Source organism: Bemisia tabaci, chromosome 10 (genome assembly GCF_918797505.1).
Source record: "Bemisia tabaci chromosome 10, PGI_BMITA_v3".
Taxonomy (NCBI): Eukaryota; Metazoa; Arthropoda; class Insecta; order Hemiptera; family Aleyrodidae; genus Bemisia; species Bemisia tabaci.
In genome coordinates, this window is record NC_092802.1 from 37640867 (window position 1) to 37668766 (window position 27900).

The 27900-nt window shown below is 36.9% G+C and overlaps 3 protein-coding genes across 3 annotated transcripts; 2 read left to right on the plus strand and 1 right to left on the minus strand.

Annotated features, from left to right (window-relative positions):
• On the minus strand, positions 1-27004 carry LOC109040187 (brahma-associated protein of 60 kDa; the record flags this gene model as incomplete). Its single annotated transcript, XM_019056011.2, is given in 10 exon segments — positions 1-358; positions 2507-2644; positions 4180-4300; positions 6283-6428; positions 7504-7677; positions 13585-13710; positions 14705-14881; positions 21717-21900; positions 23759-23907; positions 26861-27004. Coding segments are annotated over 10 exon segments (1377 nt in total). The 3' UTR covers positions 1-202.
• On the plus strand, positions 7684-13578 carry LOC140225669 (uncharacterized). Its single transcript, XM_072305286.1, has 3 exons — positions 7684-9578; positions 9700-10087; positions 10129-13578. The coding sequence occupies exons 1-3, from the start codon at positions 8924-8926 to the stop codon at positions 10622-10624; spliced, it is 1539 nt and encodes a 512-aa protein (XP_072161387.1). The 5' UTR covers positions 7684-8923; the 3' UTR covers positions 10625-13578.
• On the plus strand, positions 16233-18979 carry LOC109040186 (heat shock protein 68). The gene has a single exon (XM_019056010.2). It carries the CDS (start codon positions 16579-16581, stop codon positions 18517-18519), a length of 1941 nt encoding a protein of 646 aa, XP_018911555.2. The 5' UTR covers positions 16233-16578; the 3' UTR covers positions 18520-18979.
• Positions 27005-27900: the final 896 nt, after the last annotated feature.

A 27900-nucleotide genomic window follows, 5' to 3' on the forward strand; every position in this document is an offset into this window, starting at 1 on the left:
AAGAACACTCAGCTCTATTCTAGCACCAATGACCAAAGGCAATCCTCCAATAGATCACTCAAAACGACGAGAGGGTCACAAAACCCACCAGACCTTTGAGGTCGAACTTGAAACAACAGTCTTACATTACATGTAGAAGTTGACTTAAACCTAAATCCCGCGATAAAATAAAAATAAATAAGAGTGGTGAGTTGCTTGAGACTTAGCCGTTCCGCATGCCTAGGGCCTCCTCAAGTTCTACGCGCTTCTGCTGAACCTTTGAGTAGAAATAGCGGCAGACAGCCTCTTGTGCCCACGGCTGATAGTAGAATTCAGATCGCCTCTCCTCTTCTGGGTTTCCAACAACGTCTGTCATTGTCTGAAAAAGCAAGAGGACAAGTAGGTATATTCAAAGAAATTCGTCCCAGGAAAAACTCAAAAAATTATTAATAGACAGATTGTTCATGATTTTGCCAACAAGCTTTACTTAGTATGAAACTCAATTTTTCATTACACAAAAAAAAAAGCTCACAACGACACGATTTTCTCTCAAAAAGGTATCGATGGCCAAAGTGCAAAACCACGTACCTCCATTTGCAACACAGAGGACTATCCGTCATACTTCATTTTTTCCTTCGTAAACTAGTCAACTTAATTTCTTAAGGTGATTCGATGGACGCCATATTTTGTGTCAGAACGGCATGCGATATATCACATCAATTGGTTCCATTTTTTCAGCTACTCGTCATTTTTCTCCAATTTTGAGATCGCAATTCTGTTGTCAGGAGACTAGAGCACTCACTTACCAATTTTAACAAAGAAATTCAACGTAATAAAGGCGTGGTTTTTTTAGAGAGAAAATATCGCATTCGATACTGATATCGAAACTGCACTTGAATGCGATATTTTCTCTCTAAAAAAACCACGTCTTTATTATGTTGAATTTCTTTGTTAAAATTGGTAAAAGTGTGCTTTAGTCTCCTGACAACAGAATTGCGATCTCAAAATTGGAGAAAAATGACGAGTAGCTGAAAAAATGGAACCAATTGATGCGATATATCGCATACCGTTCCGACACAAAATATGGCGTCCATCGAATCACCTTAAAAACTTGATCGATTTTTCTTCTCTGCTAGCAGAGTATTCTGTGTAAATTTCATCCTATAAAGAGAGTTGGTGATTTTGCCCACGTGCTTTCAAAGTTCAATCTAAAACTGCGGTTTCATTTCAGAGAGGAAAAGCCCATCCAAGCACAAGTTTGCTCTCAAGAGAGCTATGCTGTATGGCGCAACACTAATTACGACCAGTCAAGAAGGCAACTGTAGATGCGTATTGAGTCTAGTTGGACTCATCATGAGGGCAGCTGATTGATTTCAATTTTAGACTGAATTTTGAGCACACGTTGGCAAAATTACCAACTCTCTAAGCAACTTGTGCATCAATCTACATTTACTTTTGTTTCCTTGCGATAGAGTTGGCTTGTTCATTCTCCAAAAGATAAAATAAGAGCAGAATTCCAGAAATATTGTAATGGAGATATGTGGTTTTCTCACAATTTTTTCTCAATGAAATATGCTATTCGGTGCAAAAATTCAATTTTAAGCTGAATTTGAATGCTTGTTGGCGAAACTACCAACACTATTCAAACAACTCAAGCAAGAAACTGCAAGCCATTCAAAATTATATGGAAATTAAACTTAAATTTCGTCAAAGAGAGAAGATCATACTATAATTTAATTCATTTATCACGCATTATAATTACTACACTTTTATATAATTTCAACATTGCATTTTGATGTCTGTAGATTACGAAGTAATTTGCAATTCCATTAAAAGGATTAAAAAACTAATGTAGAATTTGTGTCGAGTCACTGTTCAAAAATAATTTTAAGTTAAGACTGATCGTCCCCCATCATCAAGTTTGTTTTTCGTTTTGGTCTTGAACTTATTGTGCATGGTTACTTAAAAATAGTTCAATATGTACTTCCGTAATCACTATATTCAACTAAAAGATAAAAAAAAAAATGGATTCATAATAGGTCTGTTGCTTGCAAGGGATACAGCCAAAACAGTTGAAATAGCCAACAGTCAGGTTTGCCCAGAGAGAATGAGAAAACCTTGATTCGAGATAATCAACTAATCATACATGTTACGAGAAGTAGAATAAATTGCACAAGGTCCTGAGGCTCCTCGCAGTTTCTTAAGCCGAGAGACGATTTTTTAGACCGTTTCTGATGATTTACCAGCGCATGTCTTATTTGCCAACACCATGAACCAGCGGACTTGTAGAGCACCATTAGATCTTCTTTTTTGAAGAAAGGAAAGTTGCAAGATCTCATGAGCATTGCGATTGTGTTACTGTTCCTATACTGAATAAAAAAAATTCATTCGAGGACAAAGACAGAGAATCTGGAATCATATTCAAATGAATAACTTCAGCAAAATTCTAATGGAATCAGACCTCCACTATGAACGCAAAAAGTGTAATAGAGCAGAATAGACGATTAGGACTGTGATTAAGATTTACCTTCAAATCTCTAGTCTGAGATATGATCCATTTGTTGATGAATTGTTGCGGATCTTTTGCCAAACTTAGGAAAAACTCTCGGTTTGTTTTAAGTTGATTTATCGTTTCTACTGTTTCATGGATTTTGTTGTCCAGGGTCTGAAAATAACCGAGTCAAAACAGTTAATCAAGGATAATAAACAATAATGGTCAAAAAAATATTTCCGTCTGCTTCTTTGTCTTTTGGATACGGCATAAGACCTCTTTGACTAGTCATAACCAGGTTAGGCGAGTGTAAAAGAAATAAAATTGATGAAAATATTGCATTTATCCTAGCAGAGACTTCAAAAATTTAAAACATAAAATGTATTCATCTTCTAAGTATAAGAGCCAGATCTAGGCCCATCTCTTGGATGGTCGTTCAGGCACTTACAGTTAGGCTGCTACAGTTTTAGCAGCTGAACCCTCGATTTTCTTTCAGTGTTTTTTGTAGTTAGACAAATATATTTTCGGTATTAACAGGGTGCTCTGAGATCAGAGCATTTCAAAGACAAACAAGCACTGGATATGTGACGCCATCTTTAAAAGTATCATGCTCTATGGTAGTGAAGTGTGGCCTTTGACAAAAAGCACGCAAGAAATGTTGGGGGCAACTGAAATGGATTTTTAGCGGCAATCTGCCGGCATTTCAGGACCGAACCGTGTCCGAAATGAAAGACTTCGCCAGGTGATGAAGATTGAAAAAGATATCGTGCACGACGTCATGTCCAGGCAGTTATGCTGGTATGGACATATGCAAAGAATGTCGGAGGAGAGTTGCCTAAACAAGTTTTGAATTGGGCACCACCTGGAAAGATTTGACGAGGACGTCCCGTAAAGGAGTGGCGGCAGGGCGTTGACGAAGAGATGTTGCAATGTCAGTTGCCCGATAACCTCTGGGAGGATAGGCATATGTGGCGTTTGGGTGTCGCAGAACGCCAGAGTGCATTGTAGGAGCGACTTTATATACAGATATATTTTCTGATATTTTCAAAAAGAAAACATGTACTCATACTCATTGGTGAGACTTTGCAAAGTTAGTGAGAAAATATGCCCATCTGACACTGATTCCTTCAAATAACAGAGTGTCTACTAGAACAGGCTAGCCAAAAATCAGTGCTTTCACAGTACTTTTTCAGTACATTCCCAAGAAATTCAGTACCATCTCAACAAAAAAATTCAGTACTTTTTCTGTACCTCCAATTGACGAAATTCGTAAATTGCGACAAAAATGACAACAAATTAATAAAAATTCCAGACCTTCTTGTGGAATTCCCGCACCTTTTCAGTGCTTCCGGACCCTCTTTGAAAAATCAGTGCTATTTCCGGATTATTCGGAAATTCCGGACTTGTAGACATCCTAAATAAGCAATCGCTGTAAAAAGTAGTGACGATAAGTTTGCAATTTTAACATGCTCAGTGAGACTCAAAAAGCAGATTCGCTACGTCTGAGAAATGTCTTTCCAAAATTCATTAAAGGAGAAAGAACCAAAGAGTGCAGTTATTCGTTTACACATTGTAAATCTAAATCCAGGTAGATACAGGTGTAAAATCAAACTGCTTAATGAAATGAAAGGGTTCCACTCAAAAAGAAACAGCCGATAGATTTCTCTTACTCTAGAAGGAAAAACAAATTATGGTATAAAATTAAATACCTGAATTTCAACCTGACTCGCTGTAGACAGGAGGAAATTATTCATTTGTGTCTTCAACGTATCATCTACCTCGACATCAATATCATAACACGCTGTTTGCTTTTGATCTGCGCCTTCCACACTTGAAGAAAAGTTAAGAAAATAATCATGAAAATTATCTTCATTAAAAAATACAATGAAGCAGTCGTAATTAGAAAAAAACGAATGATATTAGAGAGTTTTCAGAATACAGTCAGTGCAAATTTTTCAAAATACAGAGCATTTGGCAATATTTAAATCAGATTAACTCAGAATCTGCTCTAGAAAAACACTCGTTTTTTCTAATAGCCTCTCAGTCCAGAAGTATTTCTGCCAAAACCCACTTTTTGAAAAATGCAAGAAAGTCCAATATTATAGTTTCAATCGAATGCGTAAACCATGGACCATAGTATAGTGAATTGATCAGAAACAGCAATCATGCTTCCGCACAGAAACAATTCAAAAGATTTTCTATGTCTCCTTTTATAAACTTTCAAGTTTTTCAACGTTTTTAACATTTGATGATATTCGGGACAAAAATTCACCCCCTCCATTGATTTTACGAGGCGAAATTTTCAATTGATTAGATTTTTTGCTTTCCTCGATGGGTTGAGCTCTGCTGAGTCCCAGAAATGTTTCGAGGCAAATATCTCAAAAGTAAGTGGTAGTAGATCTTCAACCAATCACTAAAATTTAGTTAAGAACAATAGAGAGAATAAACTTTTCACTACACAATAAAATAATGAGCCCATTAAAATAGAGCCCATCAAAATAAAGCCCATGCATATGGAATGGGCAAATAATCAAACGTTCTTACTTACCAACACTGAATTTGATTTCTTTACTGATTTTTGACAAAATAATTATTTGCTCATCTAGAAAAAAAGTTTCTGTAAAAATTGGCATCAAATACAAGCTTTCATCTCAGGATTTTCAGCATGTAATAAGATACAGAATTTTTAAAACGCTGACTGTTAAAATATTTGAGGGGCAATTTGGGTAATGCATATAAACCAATATCAGCGGCTTTTTTATGATAAATTTCTCATAATTTATTTTAGTAAGAGAAGCCTCTGATAACTTGCTTTAATCGAAATCAATTCAAAGAGGGGGCTGTCCCCCACTTTACCCTTGCTTATTTTATTTGTGATAATAAAATAAGGCTGTGCGAATATAGTTTTTTTTTATGTGGAATCGAATCGAATATTTTGAAAAGTTTTGAATTCGAATCGAATTGAATATTTTTAGTTTTTATCTAGTTTTGACCAAAACCAACCACTGTGCTGATCGAAGTAAAAATCCAATAAATAATTTTTTCTCTTTCTAATAATCAAATTTTGAATAAAGAAATTACTATGATCGATAAAAAGATCAAGAATTAATCAATTCATTTAGTCATTATATGGTTTTGCATACATTTTGATTTGCTGGGGAAAGAAAAGAAGGCAGAGAAAATTGTTTCCTTTATTTAAGGACGAGCAATTGATTGATCTGTCGCAGAACTGTAAAACTGCTGCTTACCGTCCAAAAATCCATTTTATTCAGTTTTACTTTACATCAATGCTGATCTTGCAAAGACAGTCTAGCAATATTGTAAAGAACAGGGTACCGGGCGAGGCGGAGGAGAATAGGTTATGGAGGTTAGCACATTTGCCCCCTTTGAACGCAATGTTGATGACGTATTCGGTGGAACTCAAGTGGCGCGAATTTTGAATTGACCTGTATAGTGCGAGTGCCGTGCGCTGGATGAACCAATGAAACGTTGGCCTTTGTTTACCTAACCCCAAAACGAGTAGTTTGAACAGCCTGCCTGTTTGAGTTCTTCCTAGTATGTCATCAATATGGCCGAATGTGCAAATATTCGGTCTTTCTTCATAGATATTCGAAGTTTTGTCAATGTAGTCGAATAACTGGATTATTCGGGGTTTCCAAGTTTGAGTTTGAATCAAATATCTGAAAGATTATTCGAACTCAAATATCTGAAAGATTATTCGAACTCGAATATCTGAAAGATTATTCGAACTCGAATATCTGAAAGATTATTCGAACTCGAATATTCGCACAGCCCTAAATAAAATAATGTACCTGATAACATGGCTAATGACAATTGGATCAGGTGTCGACAGCAGTGGATTTAATCTCTGCGGGATTTCAGCGAACTTCATTTTAGGACAAGAGAATATTTGTTCCAAGTATTTATCACAGTTGATCCATTCCCTCTCGTGGCTGTCCTGTAAAAAGACACAAAAAGATGGCATCATTTGTACAGAGTTGCCTTACGAACTGCAAAATGAAATTCCCTGATTTTTTTGACTGATCCAACAATTAATTTTGAAAACCCGACGAGCGATCCCTGATTTTTGCAAATTAGACACAAACACATAAAAAGGCTGATCTGCTTTGAAAACTATCCCGCCCTGAAAATAAAACTTTTACTCGATAGAGTTTTGAGATGCTTGTATTTTCACAAAATAGTTGGGGTAAAGCCCAACTGTTCCTCTGTTCCTAGTCCCTAGTTCCTCTGTAGTAGATAATAACATGCGTGGTTTTTTTTATCATTATTTGATAAAAAAAATTTTTGACTCCGTTTTATTCATTTCTCAAAATATAAAAAAAAAAATTAACCGAATAAGCTTAAAGACATCTAATGTATTACTCTCATATTTATTAACAAATTTGAACGTTAGTTGTTCCACTGAGTTCAGTTTTGTAGAGTAAACTTTAATTTCCTTAAAGTAATTCTTCTGTTTTTTCTTGGGTAATCTTCCATTTGAACCAATTTCTTTCTACAACTCAGTTTCCTAGATTTCTATCTTCTTTCTTTCCCACAAATCGATACTCTGGAATGTTTACCTATCTTGGTAGAACCAATATCTGAAGTTTCTATATCTAGATAAAAAAAAATTTGTAAAAAAACACTTGAGTACACACCACATAAGTTTACGCACTTTTAGACTGCGACAGAGGAAACGCCATCTTGAATCCTGCGTATACATTCAATGCTAAACTGATGTCACACATCTTCTGTTGCAGTCTAGAAGTGCATAAACTTACTTGGCGTGGGCTATAAATAATCTGTTGATGTCCGGTAAATTGTTTGTATAAATTTATATATGTAAAAAAAAAGAAAGAAAGGGGGAAAAAAATCCTAGAAAACTGAATTCCCTAGATGGGCATTTTATATAATTTGTGAGGATTATCTCATTGACAAGTTCTCATTTTGCTGTGGGTGGCAAGTAAGAGAGTGATTACGGATTTCATCAACAAGAATTAAGAATAATTTTGGTAAAATTAAAGGAGGCTTACTTGCAACTTGTGTGTCTTGATGTACTGCCACAAGGCGCTGATGATTACTGGACGAGTCTGTGTGTGTACTCCAAGTAGTCGTGCCAACCTCTGATCCAACTTGTATTGGAGAGGTTGATAGTCAAGTAATAATAAAATCGTGCATCTCACATTTTTGTCACCTGGCCGTTTTACCTGCAGAAAAACAAACATAAATGAAAAATATGGAGTAAAATTTATCAGAGCTGTCCTTTAAACCGGGTTTCTACTTTTACTCAATTTTCAAATTCCCTTCGTTTTCCCTGCAGTGTTTTCAGAAAATGCCTCTCTACTCAAACACACCTATTGCAGCGGTGTAACTTAACCACTCTCCCAAAATTATGGTTGCTGGCAACTTAAAAACGGTACCTTTCACTCAGAGTTGCTAAAACGAATGAAATTTCATGAAATTTCACAAGAAATGAACGCATGATTTTCAAATGTAGCCAGTAGCCATCATTCTGTGGGTGCAAAGAAAGTTAAAGGCTAAACTGCTAAATACAGACAAAAAGAGGCAAGGACCTTAATTGAAACAACTTGTATCTAAGATTTACTTTGGTTTTTAGGTTCCTCCTGCCGTTCGTGAAGAATTTTTAGAAGAGAAAAACAGAAAGAGGAGGTTAGTTCAAATGAGACTCACTCCGGCAAAGAAAACCACAAATTTGACAATGTATGATGCTTGGGACCCCAATTATCCCTCTTCAGTCTCGAATAATAATCCACAGTCTACTGGAAGCAGTGTCAAGTCTCTCCTTCCGTCTTATGTTGATAGTATGACAAAAGGAGAACAAGTAAGTAACCACATACCAATTGATGTTTCAGTTTAGAACTTAAAAGTTGAATGTAATTTTGTAATTTTAATGCACCTTGTGAGAAAAAAATATTTTTTTGAAAAAAAAAAAAGAAAAAAAAACTGTACCTACGGCTAAATTTAAAAAAAACAATCATCTCCAATTGCGACATTTTTGACTACAGTTCATGTTTCATTCTTTAAATGAAAAACTGAAAGGTATTTTTTCGCAAAACTTCTGATTTTTTTTCATTTGTAAATAATATTTTGTGAGAATTTCATGTAGTTTTTCGAATTTAATCTTCGTAAAACTTTTCTTGTTCTACGTTCTTTTCTGCGTTCCCCCCTTTTTTATGGCCGGATGCTCTCTGTTTCTATTCCATTAAGTATCTTTGAATTTTACCTGTCTATGGTCACAAAAAATATAAATGAGATGCAATGGTTAGAGAAAAGCACTGCTTCAGTCGGAAATTTTGCTTAATTAATAGTTTTACGTTTCAGGAAAATATATCAAATACATGATTGAAGAGAGGACAGAAAAAAGAAAGAAAGCACACTTTTCAATGCATTGGTTGTAATTCTCTCTTTTTTTATTTTCAGGAAATACTATGCATGTTATTTGCAAAAGCTGTATATGCTTCCGGGACGCCTTTGTCCTTATTTGAAAACCCTGCTTGGGATGAATTCTTTGCTCGACTGAGGCCTTCTTTCAATGTACCTTCTAAGTATGACTTATCCGGTTCTTTGTTGGATGATGTCTACAATGATTTGAAGGTAAAGATGAAGAAAAAAGTTGAAGACTCCGAAACATTAGGTATATCAATTGATGGATGGACTAATGTTCGACGAGAGTCTATCATGAATTGTATGTTATATACTCCAGAGCCAGTATTTGAAAAATCTATAGAATGTGGCTTAGAATCACACACTGGAGATTATATTGCAGAGCAACTGCAAACAGTCATTGAAGAAAAAGGACCTCAGAAAGTTATGGGAGCTGTGACCAATACTCCAAATAATATGAAAGCAGCCGGAAATATTTTACAAAATAAGTATCCATGGTTAACTTGGTATGGTTGCCTTATGCACTTACTGAACCTCCTACTTGTTGCTATCTGTACGAAAGTGCCTAGAGTAAGTGAAGTGATCGATTTGAGCAATGCTATCACGAAAGAAATACTAGGCAAACCAAAAGAATTAGCCCTCTTCAGAGATCACCAGAAAAAAAAAATCCATATCTTAGAAAATCCCGGGCAAGACTCGATTTGCTAGCAATAACAGGTGCATGTATGCTTTAGTTAAAAATAAAAGCGCATTACAAGCTCTCGCAATCAACAGCCGGCTATTTGAGAAAAAAGGCAAGAAAACGACATGCTTGATGTCTCCAGATTTGAGGAATGAGCTCCTGAACGACCATTTATGGGAGAAGCTCGATGAGGTCTTAGAGATTGTAAGACCCATCGAAGAATGGTTGTTCAATGTTCAAAGTAATGACATGCCATTTAATCAATTCCTCATCGCATTCAAAGACATCTCATCAAAGATCTCCGCAGTTCTAGAGAAATCTGATTTTTTAGAGGATGATGAAAAGGAAACAATACGACAAATTTTGACCGACCGCAAAAAAAAGGCCCTGAAACCGATTCATTGCGCCGCCGCTCTTTTGGATCCATCCCTTTGTAATACTCTAACTCCAGATGAGCAGTCTGAGGCTGTAGATTACTTATCCACAATCTTGATTGATCTTAATCTTGATTTAACAAAAGTCCTTGAAGAGTATGCCAACTATTCTGCAAAGCAGGGAATTTTCGCTAAAGACCATCTTGGAAAAAGATGGATCTTCAACCACATGTGTGGTGGAAAGCTTTCTTCAGTACATCTGAGCTTGGTAAAATTGCGGTCAAAATTTTGTGTTTGCCTCTAACTGCCGCAGCAGTGGAGCGCTCTTTCAGCGCCCATGGACGAATTCATAGCAAGATACGTAACCGACTACTCAACAAAAGAGCAGAAAAATTGGTTTTCATCCATCGGAATTTAAAATTACTGGAGCCAAAAAAGATGAAGAAGAAGGCGGAAAGTACTACAACTAATGAAGAACAAGGTAAAATTGATTTTCAAGACGTTGATTTTGAGAGCCTTGAGGTACTACGTGATGTCAGTGACGATTTGGGATTTTTCTTCAATAGTTTAAGCAAGCCTGATGCAACAATCATAATTATCGATTCGGATAAACCCTCAACATCTAATGCTGACAATGAAGAGGATCCAGATGAATGTGAGTTTGAGCTACCCGATATCGGCCCAGACCCCTGAGAACCAGACTCCATTTAATCAAGATTCATCAGTAAAGTATTTAAACTTATTGTAAATTTTTCTTACTCTCTCCACTTTTGGATTTTTATTTAAAAATGTTTTTTAATGGTCCTCGTCAATAATGGCTCTGATGATAATTTTTTTACCAAAATGATTTTTGCGCAATCATGTGCATTTCTCTTCTAAGGTTGTTTATTTGAAAGTTTATTATTAGGTACTTTCGTGCTATTGATAATAGTTTACCTCCAAAAATTTTCTAAGACTGCCTACTTTATTTAGTATAATTAAAGACACCGGGGCATGAAGATGCTAAAAGGTATTTTAGTGATTCTGAGACAGACAGAGTTAAAGCTGAAAAATACATGGGGCATTAGGGCCTATAAAAAGTTCCAACTGGTGCTGTGAAATATAAAATTGAAGACTTTTGTCCAATTTTTTCAGTATACTTTGAAATGAGTTTAGTTAAAAACAACTGACCTCTCAATTTTTTCAAAAATGTCTTTTAACGCCTTCATGCTCAGTTATCTATCTTTTTAAGATGAAGATTTAAACATTGATTATTTGTAGGAGTTTCTACATCGTTATTTTTTTTTTTTTTTTTTTTTTTTTTTTTTGAATTTTTGTGCTATTAATAGCAAGTTCTTCCTTTCCTTCAGTTTAATGGAAACTGATTCCTAAATTTTGTTCCTGTAGGTATTCTTACTTTAATTTTTCTGACTTAATTTATTTGCTCAAAACTTTTATTGCAAGTCACAAGATGTAAGTGGTTTTTCTTTTTACTTTGTAACTTGAGTACTTACTTATTAATTTGCATTTTATTTTTCCTCAGCACAGGAAGTAAATATTTCAATGTTAACACTTTCGGCTAAAATGCCAATGTTTTAATTTTTTGACAAACCGTAATCAAAACTTTTATTCAATGATTAAGATACTTAAAGTAACCTTACCTTTCCCGACTAATAATTAGTTATGTGATCTTGACTTTCTTTGTTTTCAAATAGATTTAAAATAGATTATTTCATAGGTACTCTGATTTATTACTTAAAATTGGATAAACAGGCTTAATAAGTCAAGAAATTCAGGAATACAGAAATTAAGTTCCAAGTTTCAATGAGCTTGGAACGATTCATAATATGAAGGTACCTCCGTCTTGCAAGTTTGCAATGCTGCTATAAGATGTCTATCATTGTGCTTAAATATTTCTGCTTCAAATTACATAATATGCGTTTCTATAAGATTTTCATCAGTTCTTCAACTCAAAATTGAAACTACCCATATTTGCTTATTTGGTTTTCTGTACAATATTTATTGATTTTCATAACTTCATCAGCGTCACTTGGTAAAAGCTCCTTCCAGTTCCTAATTGTTGAAATCTACACTTTAAAAATGCTTACTCTTTTATTTCGAAACATTTTCTCTCAGATTCAAGAAAAAGTAAAATACCTACCTACTTACAGATCTCAAAATCTATCACTTCAAAGTTCAAAAATACAGGTACTCTACTTATTTATTAAATATTTCCTGTTTAAAAAAAGAAATATGTTAGCGAAGGAAACTGTTAATTTCTGAAAAAATCATTTAAATTGTTTCAAGGATAGTTCAAGATCCCTCCCTCCCTTTAGTACCAAAAAAGAAGGATATGCTATTAGGGGGTACTAGGATTCTTTATAGTCAAGAAATTTGTTTTGTTCCAAATATGAAAGCTAACGTCTTACTTTATTCATAAAATTTATTTTGGTGTTCAACCGGTACGGCTGTGTGTTCAACCAAAATTTAAGAGAAAAAAATTCAAAATTATGTTTTTGCTATTTTACTCAACTTTCTGGGCATTTCTAAAGTTCCCTTTCACAGTTTACCACGTGCGTATAAATGGACATAAGGAGATTCATAAGTTTCAAGGGTTTAATCCTGAATTTCATGAGATTTCTTCTTATAATCTTTCACGAAATTTCTTAACTCTGCTTTTACTTGTAAAAATCTTATCTAGTTTCACTACCAAATAACACTATTCTGTGAAATATTAGGCTTACCTACTTTTGTTAAAATGGATACTTTTATCAAAGGCATTCTACACAGTCACATCATGAAAATTTTTGACCATTTCATGTAATCAGAAAAATAGTGATTCTTTGACGTCTCAACAACTGTTAAAAAAATTGATGATCATGTTATTTATCTAAGAAATCAGCATTTATTAACTAAAGATAGCACTTTAACCTTGAAACAAGGAAAGCTTTCGATTTTAGACTCTTCTTCCAAGTAACTCATTTTACTAAACTTTTTTGAGTGAAACTTAATCCTTTCAAATTCCAGAGTTAACATCAAATTCCCTTAGTTTTCCCTCCAAATTCAATTCCCTAGGTTTTTCCAGTTTTCCCAGCAATAGAAACACTGTATAAAGTTTTCATCCTAGAGGCAACCAAATCCTGCACTTTAATTTATTCATTGTGAGATTTATGAAATATGGGCCATGAGTTTATTACTGTATTTTAGAATTCAATTTGGTAAGCAACTGACCTCAACTATAAAAAACGAACAATTTTTATGAGTATAGTCCAGACCAAAAGAAATTTACATGATCTTGTTTAGGGTGGATAAACTGACTTTAAAGAAAAAGAGGTCTCTGGTAGTATGCATTCTGCGCAACAATTTCTGTGAAAATTACTTTTAAAATTCATTTTTAATCGTCACCCGAGAATATCGGTGATGTGAAAATTGAAGTATCTTGTAGTTGAGTTGAAAAAACACCGCTACTGATTTTTTAAGTGAGAAGCGGATGACCAGCACAACATTCACTTGCTACTCCAGTTCCAGCGGTGGACTTTCATTTCATTAAAAGAAAATTAAGCTACCCATTTTATACTAGGGAAACATTTCTGTCACTGACTCAAATTCACCTGTGATGTAATTTTAGCTGTTACTATTCCTAGGGCAGAAACTTGACACTGTCTTTACTTTACCTGAAATCCATCGGTTTCTTGTGTCGTGGGAGTTCTATGCCATTCGACAAGATGATTGTCAGGACCGTACAGGTCTTTATCCAGCTCAATCACCAAAGACTTGAAGAAGGAAGAAAATTTTCGTTTCTGTAAACATTCAAGTTGTTCTTTGAGCAGGTTGACTCCAGATATAAACAATAATATAAATGTCCAACATGTTCTGACTGATATGAGAGTGTGAATTATGTTTGTCTTGATGTCAGCAAATGGCCAAATCAGGCATTTTGTCAAAAGCCTAGGCAAATAGTCAAATATTCTTACTTAGATTGAAATTTTGATTTTTTACCCTAATTTTGGTCAAAGTAATTTGTTGCTCCTGTAGGAAAGAATTCTCTGTCAAAATATGCAGCATACAAGTATTTTAAACGATTTTAAGATCCTGAGTGCACATTTCTCATGAAATTTTCTATACGTCACAAAACATAGAATTTTTAAAATTTTAACATTTAAATGTACTAAGAGCATGTAAGAAGGAAAGAACAAGGAGAGTTCTTGGATTTGAAGAGTGATTCTTCTCAAAATATTGAAAACTGGTGAACTCCTTGCCATAAATTTACAGAATTCTGTAAACTGTCAAAATTTGACTGCCGGCCTACGTCCGCCTACGTGTTTGATAAAATGCCTGTTTTGACTAATTGCCTCCGACACTGACCCAAAAACATGGATGGCTGCTAAGCTCTCTAGCCGAGAGGAGCTGTCATGGTTTTTGTGCAAAGGGAGATAATTATTCAGCTTGTAGCACTTCTTAATTAAAATGTAAGTTTCAAAGCGCACTTACGCTTCATTAAATGAGATTATGTTTTGACCCTCTGTTTACATCTTTTGTACTGATTTTTACCAGATATTAAACGAGATTCTAGCCTCACTTCTTGTTGAATGATATGTTAGGATGGTATTGGATGAACTCTAAAATTTCCGAAACTGCTTGGCATGGAGAGAAAAAAAACTTCTGGGCCTTCCACGACTATTTGCTTTTACCTTTCAACACGACAAGTATAGAAGACGATGGTTCCTCAAAATCCAATAAAATTATTGGACTGAGAAAATTTATCTTTAAAAATATAATGGCTTAGCAACTAACCTTGCTTGCATCAGTTTTTGAATCTTCTAGGAGACGACCTTCCACACGCAGTTCCCAAGAAGCAATGCCGGTTGTATCATCCGTGACTTCAGTGGGTGGATCTTTGGAGGAGTAAAATGTGTTGGAGATAAAAATTCTTAATTTTCTCTTTTGCTTCATCGGTCTTTTCAGTGCTTCCTACAAGCAGATAAAAGGAAGGAAATCAAACATCGAGAGGCTTAACAATTTTTTGACGACACTGGAAAAAAAAGAAGGCCTCCATGAAAATAGGTAATGAACTCGTATTTGAACTTTCCGAGGGGGAGCTATACGTTAGTGCCAAAAGACTCAGATATTGGTGTTGCTGATTAGATACATTTGGATTGCATTTTGCAAAAAGGAACCACTAGCATTGCAATGTTGCTAAGATTGTGCGACTTCTTTTGTCTTAGAGGAAAAACCCGATTATTCCTTAATAGTTTCTATTTTACTCGCTAAAAACTGTAAATTTAAGACAAAAATTACCATCTGAATGTCATAGTTTTTCACAATTTCCGCAATTTTATTGCAAAGGATGAAGTTGCACAGTCTTAGCATCATTGCAATGCTAGTGGTTCCTTTTTGCAAAATGCAATCCATTTATGCTAAAAGGAAGTATGTGCAGATGAATAAAATCAAAAGGACCTATGTAGCATACAAACCCTTAGAAAATATTTCTTTTCGATTTAATTCATTTATACATAATTCTTCACAGCATGAATACGTCCAATTGGAGATGCTGTCTCTCAGCGTTTCTCGGAGCCCTATTGAGGAATACTTGAAGCCCTGGCCTCATCCTTGCAGTATTTCCACCCATACAGAAGGAATATTGAGAAATGCAGTCCAAATACAGTGGGCCCAGTACTGTCCAACTTAGGGTTAAACAAATCAGAATAAAACAATATTACTTCATCAGATTAAATTTTTAACTTTTTTAAACATTCTCATTGGCACTTTAAAATTAAAAATTAGAAGTGCCAGTGAGAACCCTAAACATTTTCTCTTATTATAACTCGTTCTGACCCGAGAATAAAACAATATTACTTCTTAAGATAAATTTGTAAATTTTTTTAGACATTTTCATTGGCACTTTAAAATAAAAAATTTGAAAAAAATTGAAAAAACAAGAGAGAACCCTAAAAATTTTATTTTATTTTAACTCGCTTTGACCTCGTTCATGGTTTTCATTTCTCTGCAGAAGTAAAGAAAATAGATAAAAAAGAGGATAAAAAAAAGCATGAGAAGCGTGAATGACAAAAAAATTAACAAACATTAAAAATAAAAAATAGTAAAAATGATAAGGCATACAGGCTCTACTATTCCTCCACGCTCCACTCTCCCCTCGCCCTTCCTTCGTATTCTCTATTACTCCGACGAATAAGGGCAAGGGAACAGCAAGGGGGGGGGGGGGGAGCGCCGCCGAAGTCTCTCGAACATTCCCGAACCCTCCCGACGCACCGAGCAGGCAGCGGCATCGCTGCGCTACGGAACGCACGGAAAGAATGGACGCCTCTCGCAAACTCTCGAACGCGCTGCCGAACGACCTAGAGCCTTCGCGAAGCTTCCGCGGCAACCCGCCGTACACGCCTCCCAGCCGTCGCGGGTATATAAGGGCGGGTGCTGCCTCTACCGGGCCAGTATTGAATCAGAAAGCGGTCTAACGTTCACAGTCAAAACGAACCAATTCAAAGCGATCTTTTCAAACGCGCGATATTCAAATTCAGTGAGTGACTCTCAAGTGTTGAATAGTTACACGCGAAGTTGTACGCGACTTATTCTGTGATTACCGTGCTATAGTCGCAAATTACATCAGTGACTTTACTTAGTGCAAAGTGTCAAGTGAAAAAGTGAGCAAAATGCCCGGAAGAACACCAGCGATTGGAATTGACTTGGGAACCACCTACTCGTGTGTCGGGGTGTGGCAGCAGGGTAAAGTGGAGATAATCGCCAACGACCAAGGCAATCGAACGACACCCAGCTATGTTGCGTTTACAGACACTGAGCGGCTGATTGGAGACGCGGCCAAAAACCAGGTTGCGATGAACCCCAGAAACACCGTTTTCGACGCCAAACGCCTCATCGGACGGAAATTCGACGACCCCAAGATTCAAGCGGACATGAAGCACTGGCCGTTTACCATTGTCAGTGATTGTGGCAAGCCAAAAATCCAGGTCGAGTTCAAAGGAGAAGCCAAAAAATTTGCACCGGAGGAGATCAGTTCGATGGTGCTGACTAAGATGAAAGAAACTGCTGAGGCGTTCTTGGGTGGCACGGTTCGGGACGCAGTCATCACAGTTCCGGCATACTTCAATGATTCTCAGCGACAAGCCACAAAAGACGCTGGGGCCATCGCAGGACTCAATGTTCTCCGCATCATCAATGAGCCCACTGCCGCAGCCCTGGCATACGGCTTGGACAAGAATCTCAAGGGCGAACGAAACGTTCTCATTTTCGACCTTGGTGGGGGTACATTTGACGTTTCCATCCTCACCATTGATGAGGGTTCACTATTTGAAGTGCGGGCAACTGCAGGCGACACACATCTTGGTGGTGAAGACTTCGACAACCGCCTAGTCAACCATTTCGTTGAGGAGTTCAAACGCAAGTACCGTAAGGACCTCCGCACCAACCCTCGTGCTCTCCGAAGACTTCGCACGGCAGCGGAGCGAGCCAAAAGGACGCTGTCTTCCAGCACCGAAGCCAGCATTGAAATCGACGCTCTGCTGGATGGCATCGACTACTACACTAAAGTCACAAGAGCTCGGTTCGAAGAACTCTGTGCAGACTTATTCCGCTCAACTCTGCACCCTGTAGAGAAGGCTCTTAATGATGCCAATATGGACAAGGGCACTATCCATGATGTCGTTTTGGTTGGAGGCTCTACCCGAATTCCCAAAATTCAGTCTCTACTTCAGAACTTCTTCGGCGGTAAAACTCTAAACCTTTCAATCAACCCTGATGAAGCCGTAGCTTATGGAGCAGCAGTTCAAGCAGCAATTCTCAGTGGGGATACCAGCTCAGCAATCCAGGATGTTCTTCTCGTTGATGTAGCACCCCTCTCACTCGGCATCGAAACAGCCGGTGGTGTCATGACAAAAATCGTAGAACGAAACGCCAGAATTCCATGCAAACAGTCTCAAACTTTCACAACCTACTCGGACAATCAGCCAGCCGTGACAATTCAGGTCTATGAAGGAGAGCGTGCCATGACTAAAGACAACAATCTGCTCGGTCGCTTCGACCTGACAGGAATTCCACCAGCACCTCGTGGTGTACCCAAAATTGATGTGACATTCGATCTCGACGCAAATGGGATCTTAAACGTCTCTGCCAAAGAAAACAGTACAGGCAGAGAACGGAACATAGTGATCAAAAATGACAAAGGCAGACTGTCACGGGAAGAAATTGACCGGATGGTGAACGAGGCTGAGCGGTACAAGGAAGAGGATGATAAGCAGCGTGCTAAAGTGGCTGCACGCAACCAACTTGAAAGCTACATCTTCAACGTCAAACAAGCAGCTGAAGAAGCGGGTGATAAGCTCAGCGCAGAAGACAAACAATCAGTTCAGGAGGAGTGCCAAGCAGCTCTCCAATGGCTAGACAACAACACGTTGGCGGATGTGGAGGAATTCAATTACAAGTTGCAAGAACTTCAGAAAAAGTGCTCTCCCATCATGAGCAAGATGCACCACAGCGGTCAGAACGGTCAAGGAATGCCAGGACAAGGTGGTATGCCAGGCTATGCGGGCCACCAACGAAGTACGAGTGGAGGACCCACGATAGAGGAGGTAGACTAAATAATTTAAAGATTTTTAAATCTGATTATGACACCTCAATCAAAATCTAAAACATTCCTCTATGTTAGTGTTTAATATTTGAATTGATTTATAATTACTTCGATTGATTTAGAGCTCATTTTTCAAGAAGGTGCCATAGTTCATACATTGTTCCTAACAAAATTCCTTCGCACAGATATTGAACTAAATTTATGTACTTAATTTATGATTTTATATATTCTTCTAATAAGAATGTAATAAGAATGTAATACTTAAAAGTAACAAAACACTTGGAAAAATGTGATATTGTGCTTGTTTTTGTAAATATGTAAATAACCGATTCGTTGATGATTTTTGTTCCTGTAAAGTTATTTATTTGTAAATAAACTTTCTACTGTCAATTTTCCACCTTAATTCTCAGTGTTTTCATTGAAATTCCCTATATTTCACTAAGGATCAAAAATCAATTCAGGAAAGATTTCAAAAGCAAAAAATAAAAAAAGAAAAGGAAAAAAAACAATTTGAACATTAGGATTGCATTTTGCAAAAAGGAACCACTAGCATTGCAATGATGCTAAGATTGTGCAATTTCATCTTTTGCAAAAAAATTGCGGAAATCGTGAAAAACTATGAAATTTAGATGGTAATTTTTGTCTTAAATTTACAGTTTTTAGCGAGTAAAATAGAAACTATTAATGGATAATCCGGTTTTTCCTCCAAGACAAAAGAAGTTGCACAATCTTGGCAACATTGCAATGCTAGTGGTTCCCTTTTGCAAAATGCAATCCATTAGTGAATAGCAATTGGTTCTTTTGCGAAAAAGGAAGAAAAACCGAAAAAAGAGGAATTTAAATTAGACATCAAAAAATTTCATTTCAAAGAAATAAAAATAAGAAATCTCAGAGGCAAGCATCACACAAACACATTAGTTACAAGTATCAGAGTTAGTCATTTTATTGCAGCCTTATTTCATTTCCAAAACTCTTCGATAATTATTTGGACTGAGATTATCAGAAAAAAAATCAACCCAAATTTTTGTAAAAATTGAGTTGAGAATGTTTTTAAGTTCTACCATCCGTATATTTTCTCATGTCAAAAACTCTTAAGTCAAAAACAAACTATTAGTATTTTGTGAAAAGGAGGATTAAAATTATTTTTCTACATTAAGTCTTATGGAAAAGTAAAACTTCAAACCTCTTTTTCTTAGTTTCAACTTAACATGGGTTGGATCCTTTCTGATAAACTATGTCCATTTATGCATATACATCTTCAAACTTGCTCATGAGAGAAAGATACAGGGTGATAAAAGAGTCTCGCACCACCCCCCATAATCCCAAAGGTTTTTGCCTCTTTCCAGAATGGTCCCTTCAAAATTCTGACAGTCCCCAAAAGTCGTTTTCTTAGACTTGGAAGTACTCACAAAATTTCAAGTCTCTATATCAATTTTTCAGAAGGTGCACAGTTGATGCCTAATGTAAGTGGTACGGGACCTTTAGCTCACCCTCTATACTGCTATCACTTTAGAAACTTTGAAACCCTCTCTCCTTATTATTCCTTTAATATAAGTCATAGAAACCGTCATCATTGCTCCTGGGAAAACGATAGAAGTTCCCTACCGGGACACGAAATTTGCAACTCCTCAAATGCTTTTTCTATACCCTTGGTGAAGAGAGAACAAATCAAATATTTTAAAAACTTCTTTCAAATTCTTCCAAAGAAGAAGTGATGGGTTAAAAAATATCTACACAATCTGTATGGGAAAAACTGAGGGTTTGAGTGATTCCTTTCATCTTGCAAAAAAATCCCTAGGAAGGATTGTGCAAGGAATACTAAGAAATTCGGCGCTAGGTATATTTCGCGATTACTTTATTCGATGTTCCATGTGATCTCCCGAGTATGATAAGATTTTAAAATCAAACATTCTACATGCCAATCTCGAGAAATTGCATGGGAAAAGAGCATTTTTTGGAAGTTTTACAAGCATTATCAAGTGAAAAAGATCAACAGATGAGCTCTTTCTTCCTTGTGTTGCGCCACTCGGAGAGAAAATAAGACAGCTCGTCAACTCAGTTTAAAACTAAGGGTTCCGCATTCTTGACTTGGCAACATTGCCATAATTACGGATAATAACCTGTGTTGCATTGCTGAAAAATGCACTCATTAGACCAGATTTTCTCGAGATTGGCACAAAGAAAGTTCAAGTCTACCTTACTCAGATAATCGTGAGGAGCATCAATAAAGAAATCACAAAAAGCCGGCATCAAAGGACATGACCCATTAAGGAGGGTATTTTGGCCCTAACTTTGGTCAAAAATTAAAACAGCTTAGAATAATGTCATGTATGGTCAAATCGACTCTTAATTATCTACCCTGTGCGCACTTGTCCTTGTTTGAGGTGTTTTTGAAAGGTTTTTGCCTGATTTACCAGCGCAAAGTAGTGAAGTTTTGCAGTTTTCTCGAATAATTGCTCATTTTCGGTCCTGAATTAGATTGTTTACGTATGAGCTCAAGTGACAACCACTTTCTCCTTTAAATATGTTGTAATGGGTGTACTAAAGATTGACATTCGAATATGAAAGTGGTAGTCCCTTGCGCTCATACATAAACAATCTAATTTAGGACCGAAAATGAGCAATTATTCGAGAGAACTGCAAAACTTCACTACTTTGTGCTGGTAAATCAGGCAAAAACCTTTCAAAAACACCTCAAACGAGGACAAGTTCTCACAGGGTAGGTGATTAGGAGTCAATTTGACCAGACATGACATTATTCTAAGCTGTTTTAATTTTTGACCAAAGTTAGGGCCAAAATATCCTCCTTAATGGGACACATCCTTTCTTGGTATTCCATGTCTGGTCCTTTCAACAGCTTGTAATGGTACTCATAAGAATAGAGATCTTCTTTGGAAAATTTCACTACAAACATTTTTTAGCCTCCTTTTGGCTAGTTCATTGAAGAAATTCAATTTTGTTTCTTTTTTTTTTGCAAAGCGTAGTCCAAATACATTCATGTTTTCCTCAAAGAAACTTCAATACTGCCCCCAGTTTCTCTCTCACAAAAGCTCCTGAAAATCCTGATCAGGATTACTTGATAGTTTTATCTAACAGTTTCAGACAAACTTCTGCAGACCAGTGACGAAAATAAACAGGCAAAATGCTACTTAAGTGACATTTTTTTTAAAGTAAAATCTATAACAGCAGTAAAAAATAAACGCTCACCTGAATGTCAAGACGTTTCCGCATTATTGTTGAATCTAACTTTCGCTCGAATGCCAAAAGATCCATATAAGCCTGCGATTCTGGCACCAAGTCTCTCACTTTTTGTGGTAAAATTTTGTCTGCTAATTTCTTTTTTTTCTTAGACGAGGAGGGACCTCCAGAGTTGGATCCATGAGAATAGTCCCTGAAAAAAAGAGTAATTGATTACTATCACCTCGAGGTCTCATTGAGAACTACCAGAAATTCTGCTGTATACACCCACATTAAGAACACTGCAAAACATAATAATAAATTGTCTACTGTTATTAAGCAAGATAAATGGACGTATTTCTGTTAAACAGAACTAAAAGCCAATTTGAGTTTCTTTGGAGGATTTCAGAATCCCAAATAGTGCGTTCTGTCAAACGGAAGTAAGCACCATAGATAAGCATTGCAAGTAAAGGACGGAACGAGCATCGCGTTCCGCAACACCCCATTCAATCCAAGCCAATCCAAGGCCCCCCTCTCTCTTCCTCCCCCGATGGTGCTTAGTACCGTTTGACAAAAATACATCCAAATACAGAATTCCATTGACAGAAACCTGATGAGATAGAAATAGCGCACAGCTCCTTGATTAGGACATGCTGTACTCTAACAGGAAACTTCGGAGATAAGAGTTGAGTTTAAGAGGATAGATAATCAGTTGCTCACCTGCATTAAAAATGACATTCTGCAATTTTGCTATCTATTCTCGTTTTGAGTTGATGGTGTATTGTTTTGCTACTATTCTAATTTTATTTTAAAAATTTCATTTGACGTACGGTGATAATCGGAATGTAACTTTTAGCTCTCAAGATGAGTACCCAATTGAGAAAGCTATGCTCATAAAAAATTAGAGAAGTTTACATCACTTTGGTTTTATACTTATTTCCTCATTTAAGGTGATTTGATGGATGCCATATTTTGTGTCAGAACGACGTGCAATATATCGCATCCATTGGCTCTATTTTTTTCAGCTACTTATCATTTTTCTCGAATTTTGAGATCGCAATTCTGTTGTCGGGAGACTAAAGCACTCACTTACCAATTTTTAAAAAGAAATTCAACGTAATAAAGGCATGGTTTTTTCTGATTACTTACAAAAAAACCTGGTTTACTTTTGGTCAAATCTTTTCAGCACAGTTGCCATTGGCAGAACCTCATTACAGTCAAAAAACTTGATAAATACATTTTATGATTCACGAACAATAAAAACTTTGGTGGACACTTTATCTACTAAGTATGTAAACAAAGATAGGAAGTTTTTAGGATGAAACACAGATTTCAGTACATCTTTCATGAAGTTGGTTTGTTGCCAAATCTAGTTCAGTTTGTGCATTTAATAAATTAAAGTTATTTTTAACTGCTTTGACAAATTTCAAATTTTTCTGAGACTGATGATAAATTCAGTAATAGTGCTAACAACCAAAATGCTCCAAATAAATTAAAATTTTCGTGCAATAATTACTAATAATGAAACTTTCCATATCAGATTCAAAGAAAAATCTTACCCTACAGGGCCTGGTATCTTTGCGAAATGGTAAAATTTGAGAATATTTTCTGTTTTCTGACTTCATTACGAACTGGGTCAAAAAACAAATAATCTCGATTGACTTTCGCTATTTATAGATTTTTTGGAGATACAAAAGAATTGAGAGGTCTTGTTTTTCATTAAAAAAAATCTTCTTAGATTCCAAGATCTTGAAATATGATGACATTTTTTTTTTCGTCTGGCTTTCCAAGATTTGGCAGGTTTGCTAAGTTCTCATGCGATCTTGGATTGCGCAATCTAGAAGATTATCAACCCCTGAGTAATACCTGGTTTGCATCCATCTACATCATTTCGTCTTTGAGAAATTTCTCTACCAAAAATAAAGGTAAGAAGGTAAAAGGTAAAGGAAAATTCAGACCTGGCAAAGCTTTCTCAGAGTGTGACTTCATCTCTACACATCAATGATAAATGTTTGTTGTGCTCAATGCTGGTTGGACTTAACTATACAAAATATTACGGTTGCTAAACATACCCTTTGGTCTGCGATTGAGATGATCTTGACTCTCCACCAGAGCCCCGTTTGCCCCCTGATGATGAATTCGAGGACGGTCTCATCGACAGATGCTGCACCTGCTGAGAACGGGCATTGTTGCCTCCCTGTTGATTGAAAGTGCCTGATCTCTGCAATTACAGAAAGTACGTAAGGGTCAAAATTATTCTTGAATGCTCCGAGATCTGACTACAAAAATAGGTGGAATGGACCACTAGACAATGTGCAAGTTGCAGCATTCTGATACATGTTTCTGGACCAAAATTTCACGCAAAACACGATGCGCATGACGAAAATTACCAAAATCAACTCCTTACAAAGATAATTTATGATTCTTGATGCGTGAATTTAAACCACTTGCTTAGGATAACTCAATGCTCTATGTGATTCATATCGCGCCCTAAACGTTATCATGACAGTCTCTGCGATGTAAAAATCTGGCAACCTCAATCTTGACGCTTTGGCTCAGATATAGCAAATTGCTTATAATTTGAAAAACACACGGTGGGAAATGAACATTGCTCGTTTGAGAAACTTGCTGAAACCGTTGTAGTGCGCAATTTGACTCTTGTAGAGCTTTGAGTTTCTTGTGAGCGGGCAGTTCAAATTCCTCGTAACCATTGTGAAGTAAAAACGTTTATATCTTCGTTAGGAGTTGGTTTCAGTAATTTTTGTCGTGCATATTGTGTTCTACGTGAAATTTTGGTTGAGACAAATGTATCAGATTGCTTAAATTCGTACCTTGTCTAGTGGTCCATTAACTAAGAGGTGTTATCAGCTAAGTTGCCAGTTGTTAACTTCTCAGTTGCAAGCGACCGCAATGCAGTCGATCAATAGCGATCGCGAATTACAGTGGCCCTATCGCGAGCAACACTGCCATTGTGTGCAGAGACAAAAATCAGTCTACTGAAAATAAAAAAAAACAATTGCCAACTTAACTGAAAATACCTCTAGATCCGTCCAATTGCTCTAGGCCGCTTCCGCTATCCAATGTCTTCAATAAGTAGTTAGAATTGTCTAGTTATTTTCTTGTTGGTTATCTTATTTGGTTTAGTAACATATGCCACACAAGCTCACTTTTGGCATATGCAGCTGTTTTGTTTAACTTTTGTAAATTTAAATTTTTGAAATAAATAAATCTTGAAATCTTGAATCTTGAGAACAGTTTATTGTGGCATGAAAATGATAAAACAGGAAATTTACAAAAAATTCAACTGCAACAGCTCCAAAACTCAAGTTTTTGAGAAAAGTAGATTATAATCAGTGCCGAACGGAACAGTTGTGCAGATTCTTTTGAAAATTTCAGGGAATTTACTTCACATCACAGGAGAAATCCCTTGAATTTCCATAGGAATCTTCACGACCACTCTCCAGCAAAAAAATCATCCGATGAAATTTAACAGGCACGGGCGTGACTTAGTTTCTTTCTGCATAGTACAGCCCATTGACACTCCAACAAAAACTGCGGGGATTCTTCATGGTAAAACCAAAGACATAAAGACGGAGTGCTCGTATCTAAAAGCACGGGGAAAAAGTGAAGCCTGGTTTGGCGCTGGGTGCTTGTGTGAGTGTGTAAATGAGCGCGGGAATCCATGGCGGCAAACGGAAATTTGATTTGAACTTGTCCTCTTGATTTTTCCACATTTCTTCTTCGAAACGTATTTTAAATGCCTAAAACGAATATATTAAGAAAATTGGGACTGCGTCCTATTATAATACACCTACTTTGCTCGGTAACAGGCAGTAATATCAGATAAAGTTAGTTTTTCTTCTGCTCATGGTGGTTCTGCCAGTTCAAACAGGTCGTTACAGTCGTAGATGACAGTTACTCCCAAATGAAATTAATCGGTCAACGACGGACCAAAACTAACCTAAAGTTATACAAATATGAGTGTGTAAGTGAATTTCGGCAAAAATCAACCTAAAATACTTTGTTTCCGCAATTTTATTTAGTTCCCGCCCTACATTTGAATTTCAAACTTGTCCCGATTTCGCCGCCAATCCTATAGCCAATAGTAGAGGTGATTGAAAAGAAGCTTCATTTTTTGCTTTTAGCGCTCCGTCTTTATGTCTTTGGGTAAAACTGCAAACTTGCTAACCTTCATAATGTTTCAAAATCGGCGAACCCTATTGACTACATCGAATAATGAAAACAAAGAACAGTGCTGCTTGAAATTTTCACACTGACAAGAAATATTTAGAAAGATTTTCAGAAACGACATTGAATATTTCCCCGCGAAATAGAAAACAAAGTATTACACCAATCTGACAGTGACAGTGCAAAGTCAGGAAATGTGGCATACCCTGAAACCTGATTCCGCAGTTTCATCGCCACCATGCAATAGTGAGTTAGTGACATACTGATAGTTTGATCTGTTTACATCTTTGGTCAGACATGTATAGGCAGTCACTCATAATGTGTACACAAAGACATAAGACGGAGCACTAAAGCAAAAAATGAAGCTTCTAGAGCTTCTTTTCAATCACCTCTACTATTGGCTAAGGATTGGCGGCGAAATCGGGACAAGTTTGAATTCAAATGTAGGGCGGGAACTAATAAATAAAATGGCGGAAACAAAGTATTTAGGTTGATTTTTGCCCAAATTCAGGTACACACTCATATTTTATTAACTTTAGGTTGTTTCGGTCCGTCGTCGACCGACTGATTTCATTTGGGAGTAACGTAGATCTAGAACTGTAACGGCCTGTTTGAACCTGCAGAACCACCATAAGCAGAAGAAAAACCAACTTTATCTGAGATTACTGCCTGTTACCGAGCAAAAGTAGTGTAATATATTAGGACGCAGACCGAACTTTCTTAATATAATCGTTTTAAGCATTTAAAACACGTTTCGAAGAAGAAATAAGGAAAAATCAAGAGGACAAGTTCAAATCAAATTTCCGTTTGCCGCCAGGATTCCCGCGCTCATTTACACACTCACACAACGCGCAGCGCCGAACCTAGCTTCACTTTTCCCCGTGCTTTTAGATACGAGCACTCCGTCTTTATGTCTTTGTGTGTACACCACAAAATGTCACAGTGCTTTGCAAATGAAGACAACGTATCAAAATAAAGTTACTTACTTTCATGACGACGTTTTGATGGGTCAGCGCAAGATGAAGGCAAGCATATGACACCCACTAACTTAGGCTGAAGACATCATGAAGTTGACTTGACAGACAGCACTGATGAGAAGCTTCCACTGGTGTCTAAAGATGATTTATTGAGCAATGGGAAGGATAAAAATTTGACTGACAAAATTGGTTGCAGAGAGCCGAGACGCCGGGAAACGCTGGTGTTAATACGCCGGAAGAAATGAAGTACTTACTTAGCTTTTCACGAGTGAATTCAGGGGAAATGATGGCAACTTACATACTGATACTGCGATAACTTACAATGGATCAGGTTAGAAGAGGGAATCAGAACCAGCTAATATATTACTTGCCTTTCCTTCGCGTTGCGGCTGACGGCTGACGCGGATCGCCCATGGATCGCCAGATTAAGGATGAGGATTGAGCGTTTTTGCAGGCAAAGACCCCCTACGAATGAGCAGGCGATCACAGAGCGGAGTAGCTGGTGGCGCGTGCCATGAAGCTCGCTCGGACTCCATGATTATACTCTGTTGCTCTCTCTTCTCCTCTACTCTTTGCACATCACATAATGGCGCCAAGCACAAATTTCACTCTCGGAGAAAAATTAAACTGCTCAGCTCAGGGAATTGACCTTTTTGATCGGGCTTAAATTTCTAAAAGAGTTCAAACCAAGTACTAACCAGAGTAATTCTCAAAATTCTTTGGCAAGACATTTTCTGATATATTTAAGGATTACCCTAAGGAGGGAAAATCTTTAGCATATCTGGAGAAATCACAAGGTTTGTGCGGGGGGCCCCGCAGCGTTCTGAGGCATTGGAAATCAAATTCTAAACGTACCTACTTACATTTTGAATTGTGATGGAAAATAAGGGGGGGGGGGGCTTCAATTTTATATCTGAGCCATGGGGATGCCAGATGATGAGGGATGAGTTTGAGGATTTTGCGCTCAGCAGAGATGTTTTCAGGAGCATTGGGGAACTAGTTAGGAGGAGGGGGGGAGAAATATTACCCTCTCCTGACTTCAAGAATAT

Excerpts from the sequence above, each read along its gene's own strand:
- LOC140225669 (XM_072305286.1), top strand. The coding sequence starts at position 8,924 with ATGTTATTTGCAAAAGCTGTATATGCTTCCGGGACGCCTTTGTCCTTA. Across the intron at positions 9,579-9,699 it reads TCCCGGGCAAGACTCGATTT|ATTTGAGGAATGAGCTCCTG; the intron begins GCTAGCAATAAC and ends TGATGTCTCCAG. Across the intron at positions 10,088-10,128 it reads TTAACAAAAGTCCTTGAAGA|ACCATCTTGGAAAAAGATGG; the intron begins GTATGCCAACTA and ends TTTTCGCTAAAG.
- LOC109040186 (XM_019056010.2), top strand. The coding sequence starts at position 16,579 with ATGCCCGGAAGAACACCAGCGATTGGAATTGACTTGGGAACCACCTAC.